This window comes from Pholcus phalangioides, unplaced genomic scaffold (genome assembly GCF_987345545.1).
Source record: "Pholcus phalangioides strain wild (caught in Gottingen) unplaced genomic scaffold, Ppha-v1.0 ptg000010l_1, whole genome shotgun sequence".
In the NCBI taxonomy this organism is placed as follows: Eukaryota; Metazoa; Arthropoda; class Arachnida; order Araneae; family Pholcidae; genus Pholcus; species Pholcus phalangioides.
Window position 1 is genome coordinate 31,567,336 of NW_028301603.1, and position 15,155 is coordinate 31,582,490.

A 15,155-nucleotide genomic window follows, 5' to 3' on the forward strand; every position below is an offset into this window, starting at 1 on the left:
TACAACTACTACGAACTGTATAGAACTGTAGTTAAGACCATCTCGCCCTGTGTTGTTTAACTTTGTATTTCCCGGACACCGTCTTCCTGCTTCTCGTCTGACTTCATTTAATTCTATTTTATTATAATAAATGTTATTTAATTATGTTTATGTTATTATACTTATGTTTATTTAGTTATGTTATTTGATCACTATAATCCAGTACACTGCTTCACCGCTTCTTCAAAATACAACAAATTGTGCCAATACTTTAACATCTAACAATTTTCCACATGCCTTAAGTGAAACATATCGAATTTTCACAGAGAAATTAAGAAATAGAGGCTGTTAAACATTTAGAAAAAAATTTGAAATTTCCAATAAATTCACACCTAAAAGAACGAACTTTCTAAATGCCTCATTCCATGCAATAATAAAATGAAGATGATAATAATTCAGCTAATTTAAAACAAAATTGTGTAACAACATAATTTATTTTGAATGTCAATGAAAAGAGCCAAAACGCACATTGGCTTTCAAAGTCACGCGTATCAAAATGGTAGTTAGCTATTGATATGAATATTATTTATCCAATATATGTGTATACAGGGCGATTCTAAATTCATGGGGCAAACTTTAAGAGGTGATATAAAACACCTAAACTTGCATTTTTGATCAGAAAATGTGCAGCCGAATCACAATAGTAAAGGCGGTAGAGAGTGTTTTCCGAAAGTGCACAACAGCACTTCACCAAAAACAAATATAATATATTTTTTCAACAGATTTGCTATGATATGTGCTGTCAACCATTCGAGAGTGAATATGCGCATTCAAATGACCTTGGAGTTTGTTTTTTATTGGTGCAAGAACCATTAAGATTATGCTGCGCCAAACAATGACACATAACTTCTGGTAAAATTCACATTACCCAAGCTGCACCATAAGTAAGCCTATCACATTACAGCCCCCTGCATCAGTGGTTCTCAAACTTTTGTAACTCGCAGCTCCTTTTCCCATAGTCATGGTTCATCTGTGGTTACCCCAGAATACTTTAGCAGGCATTTTCCCTTATAAAAAATGTGTGCTATGAACCACTTCAGAGCATACATATAGGCACCCACATCAATATTTTCAGCTGGGAGCGATGCGCATAGAAGCCACGAGGAACACTTTGAGAAACACTGCCCTGTATCCTCACATGGTTAATTGCACTTATAGCGCAGCAAATCCACCAGAAAAATATGGTATTCGCTTTTGGTGAAGTGCTGTTGTACACTCTCATAAAAAAAAACCCTACTGCCTTTGCTATTACATAATTCGACTTAACATTCCATGACCGAGAATGCTTGTTTAGGAGTCTTATATCACTTCAACCTTTGTCCCATGAATTTAGAATCACCCTGTACATTAGAATTATGTCATTATCTGTAACATACATAGGAAATATTATTTAAATATTATAACAAAGGAAAGATTCTTATAGAACCGGCCCAATGAGTTCACTAATAATTTCATAATTGAGAGATGCATGTAACCTCATTTTGGGGGCCGGCTCTATATGAATCACACCTGTATATGTAGCCTGCCCCCCCCCCCCCCGCCCAATACATTACATGTAAAACTCCTTTAACCTGAAATAACTTGCGAACAGAGAAAGCTTTCCCACAAGTTATTTCAGGTCAAAAAGACTTTCTTATACACCCTGTATACAATATTATCATACCATAATAACGTTAAAACAGTATCATATTTTCATGCTTCTGACACCATCAAAAGTAAATTACCATTTCGTATTGTGTCACTCTGGAAGTCGGAGTGCAATATGCAAATATACGAAGAAGCAAATATTCCCGCTACAATTTGAATTGAAGGAGAAAACAGTTTCATAAAGACCTTAAGCGATAGTCACTAACCGAAATCAAAGAGGGGCAAAAACACATCGAACATATATAAATAAAAAGCTAACAACTGTAACATAAACTTCTTCGCTAATAAATAAATCAAGCACAATTTCATACTCAATGCTGCAGTTATTTTTTCCCCCGTCGTTTTTCTATAAGAGCACACACAAATCGAAAAGGAAAAAAATGCACTGCACTGTCTTTAAAATTAGACGCTCCAAATATTTATTATTATTTTAAATACAACTAGAAGAATCCATTAACAATCACACTGCTATAAATTGACTGTTACTCATGCTTAAACTTTGCACACATTGAAATGATAAAAAAAAATGTGCAGTTCTCACACGTACATATATAATGATGTAAAGAGATCGTAAAAAGACGCTATTTTATTTCTCAAAAAGTCAAACTCGCGACAACAAAGAACCTAATGTAGATTATTATTCGAAAGACGAAAAAAAAAACAATAAAAATATTAATCTCCAGGATCATTAAAAAAATAAGAGCTTTAAGGCAATAAGGCAATGCAAACAAATAAAAAGATACATTGAATAATCAATACGAGTGTATGGAGCAGGAGTGTCAAACTGGTGGCCGGTCGATCATCCAACTAGATCCACTTTTTTGTTCAAAATTTAAAACAAAAAACATAATTTTTGCATCAAAATGTACAAAGAATTTATAGTGAAAAATTATGAAATTGAATGAATAAGCAGGACATTCGGATGACTTGAGTATCCACTTTTAAGGGAAAGATCAGATAATAACAAATATTCTTCACGCAGTTGCAAGTTTTATGTGTGAATTGGATTTTCTCTATAAAGCAGTGATTCCCAACCTTTTTCCAGCCATGCCATGCCCAACCAAAGCATCTCTGAACCCCCCCCCCCCCCCGCGGTGAAACTTCATAGTTCCATAACGTTTTTTTTTTGTTTTAATGTAAGAACCATTCATTTTTGCTTTGCCTCCTTACATTTTAAAGCATGGGGGTCTTTCCCCCCCCCCCTTTCCATACTTCTGCTTCAATTTCTGTCTGCTATTTCTTTCTGACATCAACTGAATTTGGGTTTTTCGTGGTTCCCAACTTCAGGCATTTGGGAATTGAGTAGAGCAGCGGGTTTAGACGCGGCTTTACAGATTGCCTTCTGCGCACAGACAAAACAAGATGTGCTCAGAGTTTGTCTTCTCTCGGACTCTCTCACATGCATATACGAATCCATCATTATGGTAAGGATTGAGACAGAATTTTGAAATAATAAAAATAAGTAAAACACCGCAAGAAACTCAAAAAGACCCTTTTTTATAAACTGATTTCCGTAGTATTGACAGTGTCTCCCATAGCTCTGTAGTTTATTGCAACTGTCTGTAGAAACTACAGACAACATAGCAGTTGGCAACTCTGATGTATGTGAATCTGGAAAAGTTGATAAGAATGGCTCCTCGTCAGCAATCGGTAATACTAGACTCACTTCTGAAGATAGATGTCCTCCACAGCTGGAGACGAAGACACATAGATGCTCTTTTACCTCTCCTTTGACTAAAATTAAACAGTTTTTTTTAATAATTAGTTTTAATGATTTTGAAGATATGGCCAAGAGTCCAACCAAGTTTGACATCCCTGGTACAAAACACTACACCACTACATGTGTGAGTGCACACTTTGATTTCTAGCTTTAATAATGGAAGAAAAACCACACTAATATGCAAACAACCATTTTTAAAAAGAAAAGCGATAGACACTCGATAGACAGAAAAAAAATACGAAGCTCAGCTTTTATTCATAAAATTTGCAAAAAAAGACTAAAAAGTCTTTGAGGCTCGAGTTTTTAAGGCAATAGGTTCCGAAAAAAGGAAGTGAGCAAAGACATACATACATATACATATGTGTGTGTGTATATATATATACATAGACGTATGTATAATTTACTGCAAATGGAGGCACTAAAATGTTGCGTTCGTGCAGATTATTTGAGGCCAACTCTGCGACCAGAGGCAAAGAAATTACTCTTTCTCTAAATATACCGTATTGCTTCTACACGCTGCAGATGTAAAAACTTGCAGCACACATGCCGATGACATGCATCATAAAAATAAAAACAGAATGCGAGAAACCTGAAAAGGACCCGAGCAGAGATTTTTCTTAAAAAAACAAGCCACGCACTCACCCGACCGCGCTTTGCTGCAATAAAAAAAATGAAAATCGAGAGCGCGCACACAACAAACCATGCAACAGGAAGCCCGAGAGATAAAGAGAGGAAAATCATTATAGATAGTGTTACATGTACATTTTCATATAGCCTGTAATTGAATACAAATCAGAAAACACTCACTCACACGCACATCTAGAGATGATAGTAATGTTCAAAGTACGTAAACACAAGTCTGGAGATTGAAATTTTAAAAGGAACAAAATTGTATTCGAAGAGCTCTGGACAGGTTTTGTTGACAATTTACACGAACAATTGCAATCGCAATTTCCTTTTGTTTTCATCACATATAATACACACATATATAAGATTTAAAAATTCTCAATATCCTTTATAAGTAAAGCACCAGAGATTGACGAGAAGGAAAAAATGGTACGATGATGCATTAAATGAGAAATTAATAAAAGTACAGTTTGGTGCTCTAAAATATACACTATTTTCACCAAACGAAAATTCTTTTCGCTTCTATGAGTTTGAAAATAAAATCCTCATGTGAGTAAAACAACCTTCAATAAATATATCAGTAGCATTCGACATAATAACAATTAATCGATAGGAGAACGATTAACATGATTACACTGCTTGCTAAAATAGATTCTTAGAAGATAAATGTTCCCTTCTTTCACAAAACTTCACACCGATTTCATTGAAAAGGGGAAGGAAGATTCTTTTCAGCTATGGTTCCAGCAGCTAAACTTGTTTGTTGCACTTTTGTTTGAATAAAGACACGCGAAATAAATCCATTACAAAAATCCAAAGTTGAAGAATGATGTAACATCCATTTAAAAGCTGGTAGTTCTCAAACTTTTTCGACCCGCGGCTCCCTTGTACGGTCATCATTTATACTGAGCTCCCAAGAAGATTCTAGAAAAGTATACTTCGTAGCACTGAACAGGTGCACGCCGTGATACCCCTAACAAATATGGACGACCCTCTAGGAGCCGCACAACACATAACTTTGAGAAACACTGATTAAAGCATTCCGAGAACTACCAAATGCACACTTTGGAGAAGGGGGAAAAAATAACAAAATTGTCTTTTCTTCTTTGGATAACTTTTGAAGTTCTCTAGGACAAGTTCTGAGAAAATTTTACAAGAGTAAAATGAAACAAGCGGAGCAATAGAAACACAGATAAAATACAAACAAAAAGAATTTTTTCTAATTTTGAAAACAAAAGCATCAAACACGAACATTAATCTTAATAGTAACATGATTATCAATTTTACAGATCGATTAACCTTCTATCATTTGACCAAAAATTTATCATTTTTTTTAATATAGATATATAGGAAAAAGAACATGATATTGGAAAGAATATTATTCTTTTATCAGCATGAGAAACCTACTATGAGGAGATCGGTAGAAAAAAAAAAGGCGATGGATGAGTGATGGATCTAATTAGTGTTCATTTTAGCTATTCGCTGCCATATAATACACTGATATGTTGGGATTTGAAAATGAATTGTATTTAATTGAAACATACTCAAAGGATATAAAACTACGGAATTCTATTTACATGCAAGGATGTTCGCAGAATAGGAAATTAATATAAGCTACAACAATAAGAGCTGAAAAAATCATCACTCGTAACAAAGATCCCTCTCCATGGATAACCGTAAAACCACCAATAATTTAATGGGGAATTTGTTTCCCACACGAATGCCGGACATAACCAATAACTCTTTTTCTTTTCTTCCAAAATGAATGACGATTGACAAAATACTTCAACTGCATTCATTCCATTTGTAGCCTACAGTGAAAAAGTCACAATCCACAAGAACAGTCTCCTCCATTCGAAAAGAAAAGCTCAAAATGTTAATATAGTTTTTCTACTTGTGGCTCAAGAACATGTTAGTGATTCGTGAGAAGATATCTTGTAAATGGATAGGGTCGATCAGAGATATTCAATTGACAGGAAATGTTATTCAAGAATTTTTATATCGTCGTCTATTTTGTGTTTACACGAGAAACAAAAAGAATCCAAGACTACGCTATTTTCTAAAAAAAATAACAGTTTTAGTGTACAGCAATTATGTATCAACTAACTAAATTGAATTTCAACTATTGAGAACTGATTGTGAGCATTAAGCAATAATTTTTTTAACAAATATTTGTTTGTAGAATACACAATAAGCATTTTTTTTTATTCCACACTACGGCACATATGCCCACGTGATACTTATACCAAGTGCAATAATAGAGGAATTAAAATGAAAACCCTTTTTAGCAAGCAGAGACACAACTGATTATCTCACTATATACCAGAAAGTGATTCAGTGTTAGATCAAAAACACGCAGATACACTTTCTCGCTAGTGAGAATCAAAGAAAAAAAAGGCTAAAGGATAATGGAAGTTTAATTTGTAGACACATCTGACCTATTTAAGTTACCAAATACCAATATTTGAGAGTGTTGAACAACGTTGCTTTGGTGAATGGATGCAAAATGCACTGTATATTATCACTTCGAGGACCTTTCACCATTACATTACCCGTTTCTATTCTATGTATACATTCATGGTGGAAATAATCTTTGTACAAATATAGAATGAGGCGTAGCAAACAACGAAACACCCTCATCCTTCGTTTCACCAGATCATGCAAAATGCGGAGGGAAATATCAAACGTTTGACCTTAGCATAGTTAACGACCACATCAAGATTTCATATTTTACAACAACGGTCATGAACGAAAAAAATAAAATGTAATTCGTATTTAAAACCAAACTCTCTATCATTTTTCAAAATCTCCAAATTTCGATTTGTGTGTACAAGTAATTGGAAAATTATTTTACACATACTTAAAGGGAGAAGGGAATAAGAAGGTATTAGATTACATTACGACAGCAGGGTCCAGATATTTTCTACATTTCGATTTCACTAGGATCAATAAAGTAAAATTCTGAGGGGGGGGCAAAAAATGGGGAAGGTAAAAAAGTTAAGAGCGATCAACATCAATTGCTGTTGTGGCCATCATTCCTTATAAATACACGTGTGTATATATAAAACATACAAAAAGAGAGAGAGGAAAACAAAAAGCCACGCACCAAACTAATCATCGAAAAGGAATAGAACATGGCATTTTCCACCACAATAATCCTCGTAAGGGCACTATGAATGTGTTAAAAATTAAAGTTCCCTGGCATCATGAGGTCACAGTGAAGTCCTTCAGATGCTCCTCAATGTCAACCCTGCAGATCGGGCATCGTTTGTTTGTTGTTAGCCACTGGTCAACACACTCTATGTGAAATAAATGCATGCATGGTAGCCGTCTATGGAAAAAAAGAGAAGAAAATTATTTTAATGACATCTGTATTTTCTCACTGTTGTTAAAAAGTTTTGGAAAAGATTAAGATTACCTAACTCTTACAAATAATCCAATCCGATAAATTTCCAATGCATCTCTGGCAGTTAAAATCCCCAAAGCAGAATGTTTTGCATTGTTCTGCCAGGGGTACAAGTGCCCCTCATCCATTTTGGAGCAGCAAACTTTCATTTTTGAAGCAGAAATTTTGAAAATGGAGCAGAACTAAAAACTAACTATATCTGCAAAATTAGGAGTAATTTTTCTGTGAAATGCCAAAAGTTTTGTCAAAAAATGGTTGGAACAAATAATTCTAAATAAATTTCCTTCACAAATTAAAGTCCATTTAAATTTTTTCTGAAGTATCTTATCTGACACTACTAAAACATGCATTACTGAAATGATGGATAAAAATTATTATATACTAGCTATGATACCCGGCGTTGCCCGGGTTTTCTTCAATGAGGCTTTTTTTGGAGGATCACGTGATATCTCCCTCTTTCTTTGAGGGACATGCAAACCGTGTCTAAGTTCACCAATATGGCGACTTCCTGCGCAACTCATGAAAGAAACAAATCTAGATTTAAAGAAACGTAAAAATAAATATATATTTTTTCTTTTTTAAACGGTGCTAGGTATTTCGATCCCCCCCCCCTTGAACTTCTGCTGCAAAAATGCTTAATTAAAGCTGTGGAATTTTTTCGATGTACTTTTTACGGGCCCATAATTAATTTTAAAATATCCTAACCCACATAAATTTATGCAGTTGAATATTAAAAGACAATACGGAGACATTAATTTTCATGCTTGAGAAGTTGTAAATAAAAAGTTGAAATCAATGTTATTGCATGAGTGTCCAACTCAAAAGTAGGTCCGGCTAATTACTTCATATTTAATTTCCTGGGATTCGTATATCTCTAAGCGAACTCAATATTTCAAAAATCCAGTATTTAATACAACTTTTAAAATTATTGATGTGACAGAAAACCCCACCAAATTTCCGCATTTCTACATTAAAATCGGCAATTTTAACACTGATTTCTATGGGGATCATCCTTTTCCTGGCCCACAAAGTGATGCTGATGATTATGACGTCATTCAAAATAACCTCATTACTGGGAGTATTGAAAATGAGGTAAACCATTATAAAGGCATATACACGTCTTAAACGTATTGCTAGGGAACCACGGTAACCAAAGTAAACGTTCGGAAAGTGATTGTTGAGGCCCAAAAACCATTGTTGCCCTACGGTTTTTTGGCCATTTGGGGCATTTGCCTTGCTCTGACGAAATTTTAAAGTAGCATATTGTTTAAGTCGGATCCCATTTGGTATATATGCAAAATTTGGCGACGATCGATCTAAAATTGTAGATTTGTATAGAGAACAGACAGACAGACACACACACACACAGACAGAAAATCAATTTTATATATATAGATATATAGAATCTTTTCAAATTAAGCACCATACATACTGAAAACCTAGGCAACAAGAATTTCTGCAGCTCAAACACCAAAATCTTATTCATCCTGATATAGCAAAAAAGTGTGTGCAGAATATAATAAGGGTTTCCGTGAAAAAAAGTTAGCTTTTCACAGAATTTAAAGAAATTATTACATTTAAAAGCGAAATGCAAAAAGCAAGAAAATAATACCTTATTTACTTAAACAATTTCTCAACATAATAGCATGTTAGTAGATTAAAAATAGTTTTTTTCTGCTGTTTCTCAGCCTGAAGTCTGTTACAATATTTTCTATACGAATCACGAGTCACTTTCAGAAGTTCAACATCTCAATGAACATTTTTTTCAAATTTTTCATGACCCTGAACATAAAATTTTATGTGTCTTACACCATTAAAGCATTGGATGGACAGATTTTTCACTGTTCAAACAGACTTTTGTTAACACTGAACTCTCTTTCACTGTCTGCGTGACCATGTGTTGAAGATAAAAAAAAGCTTCACCAAAACTGGCAAAATTTTGAACTTTGGGCTGCTTTCAAGGTTACAAAGTTTGAATATGCCTTCCCAATATCTATCTATCTATCTATTCGCTCTAGGAAAGGTGAAAAATGGAGTTGAAAGGGTGAAAAAGGTTTTGTCGACCAAATAAAACGTGGTCAGCAGCGCCAGAAATAGGTTCAGCATAGGTAGAGATTTTTTTTCTCGAGCCACCCCTGTGTATGTGTTTGCCAAATCCAGATTTTCGTGATGTGAAATTGTCATGATTGGCAACCGCTGATGATAACCACGTGACGGCATAGTGGCTAGGTGACAAAAATATGGATATTTTAGCTGGAATTTTTACAGATCCTGTTTTTTCCCCAACGTTCTCAGAAAAATTTTGATACTTGAAACAAGCAAACCAATCCCCTTTTCGATTCTTTGCAAAGCCGTGTTTGCAATCTTGTGGGAAACAAGGCGAATTTACACTGTAGATATGCTGTCTTTGAATGCAGGTTGATAGCCACGAAATAAGTTATTTTCAGAGTGTATAACCCACAGGAGGGAAAAAAGCTCTCCAAAATCGGAAAATTTGGCATATTCATTCAGGGACTTTCATAGCCCACAGGTTGTAACAATAACAGTACAGGACTTTGTACTTCAACGTGGTAGAACTACTTATGACCTACTACAAGGTCACGAGATAACGCGATTGTGGTAGATGGTGGGAAGTAAAAAAAATTGAAGTTTCCCCATCCGTATCTTTTTCCTTGTCTCAAAAAGAAAGCGTCCCGTGACCAAAATTTTCATTCTTCTTCTTCCAAAATTCCGAGTAAATTCAGTGCATTAGCAGTACTTCCATGAAACACAAACAAGAATTGGTGCAAATGCGCAATGATTTGACACCTTGGCGCACCATGTAGCAAGAGACCGTTTCAGCACAGTTTGGCACAGCTCTTGCACCCCTGTTCTGCAACAAGCCATTGTCTGGCTGGAAATGTTATGCAGTAAAAATCCCCATAATAGCTCTGCGACATACAGCGCAGATTTCAGCATATTCTGTTTTGGAAGTTAAAACACACAAAAATAATGAAAAAAACGGATGTATCAAATTTCTAACCTCACGTCTTCATTATCTTCAAACTCGCTGAGACATATGGTACATTTTTCAAGGTTATCCTCACTATCTGCACAACGCTGTACCTGGAAGTGAAACAAAAAATAGCCCAATTTATAATATTCGCACAGAAAACACAAAATAAGAAACGTACAACAAAAGAAACCTTGGTATTTTGTGATTAATCCTACTGGAAGATCTGTTAAGACTTGGATCATTTTATACAACAAACTAGATCACAGTCCCGTACAGACTAGGACACAAATAAACAGAACTTTTTATGTCCTTGATGATGCATTAGATGTGGAAAGACAACAAACAAAGACACTAATGCACCAAATTGGACATGGCAGAATAGAACCAGGCCAAAACCATGACCAGCAATACTATGGATACTACCAATGGATACTACAGCCATATTGTCAATTCTGGGTGAACAGTAAACAAGACTAACAATAACAAGATTGACAGTTTTTAACAAGTGATGATTCTAATAGATAATGTGTACATATCAGATGACTGTGAGTGCAAAACAGTGATCCAAGGTGAATATTTAATTTCTATATCTGACAGATCTGTTATTGAGAATTTAGACTGACTATTGCGTATTGTTCTACGATGATTTGCATTGACGAAGTGATGGACATTAACAGAGAAAGCAGTATTAAATATCAGGTGCCACTTTAGCAAATGCCAAATTTTTTCACGCAGAAATTCAAGATTATTTGGCCGGAAATCAATACGGTTTTCAAAAAAATAAAAATACTGAAAATTACATCAAAAGATATGCATAGAAGACCCTTTTAACCCCTGTAAAAAACATTTTCCAAATTCAAAAATTTATGTCGTTAACAGAGGTGCCAACCTTCCCTTATTAGATCAATTTTATTTCTTTGTTCACTTAGTCAAATGGGAACAAGTTTCTTTTATGATTTCATAAAATTTCCGAATGCACCCACCCTTCGAGAGATCTTTGATATCTCTCGTAGATATGAAGCAGAGTATGTCGGGTCTTTAAATGTTCAATGTGATTAATTCTGATAGTATTGAACTCGGAAATTTTTGTCTAATTATTCACATTCTAAATTTAATAGCTAACTAGGCAAGTTACATTCTCATCTTTCAAACAAGAAAGAAGAGTCAAGGAATAAAACCCAATAAAAAAACATTGATGCTGAAATCACACAGAAAGTATGCATAAAATATATTAAGAACACAAATGCAGGGCTCCCACTCGAAAAATTAGAAAATGTAGGAAAAAGTAGGGCTGAAAAGTAGGACGGGGGCCACCATATATATACACTCATGTCCATAAATTGAGGATAATGCCAGCTCCGGCAAATAAAGGTTCAGAAACAAAACAAACGTTACTTATTCATAAAGCCCATTTATTAAACAAAAGATAAAGAACAAAAACGATGGTGCATGTATGATACCATTCATAAAAACTATGATTTTTGCTCCCTGGAGCAATTGTAAAAAATACCTCCTTTACAAAAACTTGCTATTACATGGTTGGTATGATGGTTAATACATTGTATGTCTCCCATGTGATGAAATACAGTCCGTACAATGCCTAGGCATGCTGAGTATCAAATTATCGATCTGATCTTGGGGAAGATCAGATCGATATTCTCCGAAGTTCCAGTACACATGTAGGAGGTGGTTGACGGGCTGCAACTCATCGGCCAAGCATGTCCCACACATGCTCTATCGGATTCAAGTCAGGTGAGAATGCTGTCCATTCCATACGGGTTATATCCTCAGATTCAAGGCATTCGTTTACAATGTTTGCTCTGTGAGGACGGGCGTTGTCATCCATAAACACAAATTCTGCGCCCATGGCACCCCTAAACAAATGTACATGTTGTTCCAGAATGATGTCCCGATAAATTTGGGCTTTCATGGTTCCGGTTTGAACATGCAGATCTGTTCTGGAACCCAGTATAATTCCACCACAAACGAGCAATGCTGCACCACCATAACGGTGTCGTTCAATGATGTTGTCTTGGTGGTAACGGGTACCTGGCATTTTCCATATGAAAGTCCCACGTGAATCAGACTGCAAGCTAAACCTGGACTCGTCGGAACACATCACACAAGCCCACTGTGATGATGTCCACATTGCATGTTCTCTACTCCAGGCTAATCGCTGCCGACAGTGAGTTGCCGTCAGCGGAACACATCTGACAGGCCTGCGAGCATATAGACCAATATCTCCCAAACGTCTGTACACGGTTTGCCTTGAAACTGTGGTACCCGTGGCTGCAGATAGCTGACGAGACAAGTCGGATGCTGTGCTCCGTCTGCTTCTTTTGGCAGTTACTGCCAAATATCGGCCTTCATTCAGAATTGTAACTCTGGGGCGACCTGTACTGTAACGTCTACTGACATTTCCGTTATCTTGGAATCGTTGCCAAAGCCTAGAGATGACTACTCCACTTTTTGAACGCTCAAACTAAGCAAACAAAAAATTAATGAACCACCAAATGGTCAACATACACTTCCCCATAAATAACCTTAAAAATGATACAATATCTGCTTTGGCAGAATCATTAATTACAATCTACAACATTTGTATTATTTGGCAATATATCAATGCTCCCTCCTCTATTAGAATCAATTATATGAATTTTTTTTGATAGGATTTGGTAGAAAAGTAAGACAAAACTGAGAAAGTAAGACAAAAGTAGGACATTTTACCAAAACAGAAAAAGTAGGACATTTTACCAAAAAGGTAGAAAAAGTAAAGTAGGACATTCTACCAAAATATAGAAAAAGTAGGACGAGTGAGAGCCCTGCAAATAACACAATAAGTAAAGTTGTGTACCTTCTTGTATTTGTGTGGCAATGTGTTCCTTTCTATTGTTGCTTGAGTGGCACCTCTATTTACAGCCATGCGGCGATCACTGAAGAACCTTGTATAATAATCCTGTGAAGTGAAGAAAACATAAAATAAATGAGTTCTAATAATTTATGACAAATTCAAAAACCAATGAATTCTTTAACATTTATAGGTGATATCCATAGAAAAATCATTAATCTCACCTCAAATCTGCTATTTATGTGACGAGGCATAATTGGGATATAATGGTGGAACATTGGCGCTGTCGGAGGAATATCTGTAACAGGCTGGATACTGAAAACTTCGGGCGGCCTGATACCTACGGACTAATAACAAACGCAAGAGAATTTGTTTTTTTTTTGCAATACAATTATATGTACAAGTACCCATACCATAAGAACTACATTTACCACTGTAGCCCCGTTCACATGTACAATAAAACATCCCGGAAGTTCGCGGTAACAGGGATTTTCGCTACAAACCGTTCACATGACGTTAAGTTTATGCCGGTAATCCCCCCTCTTCTTTTCGGAAGTCGTCACTGGTTACGTAGGTTGAATGGAAGTGATTGATTCAAGATGGTTGACGAAGGAGCCTATAGCAGTTTCCGCAGCGCAAAGAATTATGGGAGAAAAGGTCGGCGTCGACCTCCAATCCACCCCAAGAAAGATGGGCTTTTTTGAGATGAGCTTCTTTCCCACCTTTTTCTTCCCTACGAGGGGAAAAAAGTTGTCATGCCGGTAATTACCACCAAAGCGACCCCAATCTCGCACATGTGAATGGGGCTTGTGTGTATATATATATAGGGGCAATGGCGAGAAGAGGGTAGCCAGCCCCCTTCCCAAAATGTGAGAAATGACCACAGTTGATAAAAAAACCAAAAAAACCGGGTTTAAACCAGTTTTTGGTTTTAATAGCATTCACATTAAAAACAACAAAAGTTCTGGAAAATCATTCAAACTTCTGATAACAAATTAAAATAAAATAGTTAATAATGTAATTAACACTATTACCATATTAATTAATCTATAAATATTTCATACATTTCAATAAAAACCAACTTTTGCAATTTAATTATTTTGTAGCTTAACTCAAAGAATTATTTTGGGTTTGAAAATTCTCTAGATTAATTAGCAATGATTTATGATATACAAGGTGATTACAACCAGAGATGCTGCTGTACTCTAATTTACCTGGGTCCCGGGATGCAAGTTATTCGAAAAATCTGGGTCCTTTCTGAGTGAAAGTGGATCTCTCTCAAAAAAAATTTATCTTGAAAAAAATTATGCCCCCCCCCCCATAGTTCACTGGTATCTCTGATTTTTCTTCCAGCATGCCCCAGGACTTTGATCACCTGCTTATATTTCTTCGTTGAGACTGAGCAGTGGATCATGTTTTGGGTAGGAGAAGAAGGTACCTGTCAATCCAGTATAATTCATGTCTAAAAACATGTTCTATCCAAAAAAAACAGGTTCATTTACTTTAATTGTCTACTAATAGGAAAAGCTTGCAAAGAAGCTCATTAGAACTGAGAATTTAATGTATGGAATTTCGCACATGTAATAAATCTAAAACAAATACACAGTTGATCCCGCTTGTAACGGTTCTCCCATTTAGAACGTTTTTCCACTTAGTACAACTTATTTTTGTGGTCCTAACAATAAGTAATTCTCATTAAGATTTCCCATTTGAAGTGTTTTCCTATTTATGTTTTTTATGACCGTTTTTTGAAAAACGTTATAAGCAGGATCCACTTTAATTAATAGTTGGAGGCACACATTTATATATTTACTAATAAATAACAATCTACAAATTCCCTTCTGCTTGATTTTACATTTCGTTAAAAAAATCTTAG

The 15,155-nt window shown here is 35.5% G+C and overlaps 1 protein-coding gene across 1 annotated transcript in view; it reads right to left on the minus strand.

Annotated features, from left to right (window-relative positions):
• Nucleotides 1–1,571: 1,571 nt before the first annotated feature.
• LOC149081276 (uncharacterized) overlaps nt 1,572–15,155 on the minus strand; it is a 66,579-nt gene continuing 52,995 nt past the window's right edge. The window contains exons 11-14 of the mRNA XM_089238111.1: nt 13,504–13,626; nt 13,286–13,387; nt 10,459–10,541; nt 1,572–7,361 (exon numbers count right to left, since the gene is read on the minus strand). Coding sequence (XP_089094237.1) covers nt 7,235–7,361; nt 10,459–10,541; nt 13,286–13,387; nt 13,504–13,626 — 435 coding nt within the window. The 3' untranslated portion in view covers nt 1,572–7,234. The remainder of the gene's footprint in view (nt 7,362–10,458; nt 10,542–13,285; nt 13,388–13,503; nt 13,627–15,155) is intronic.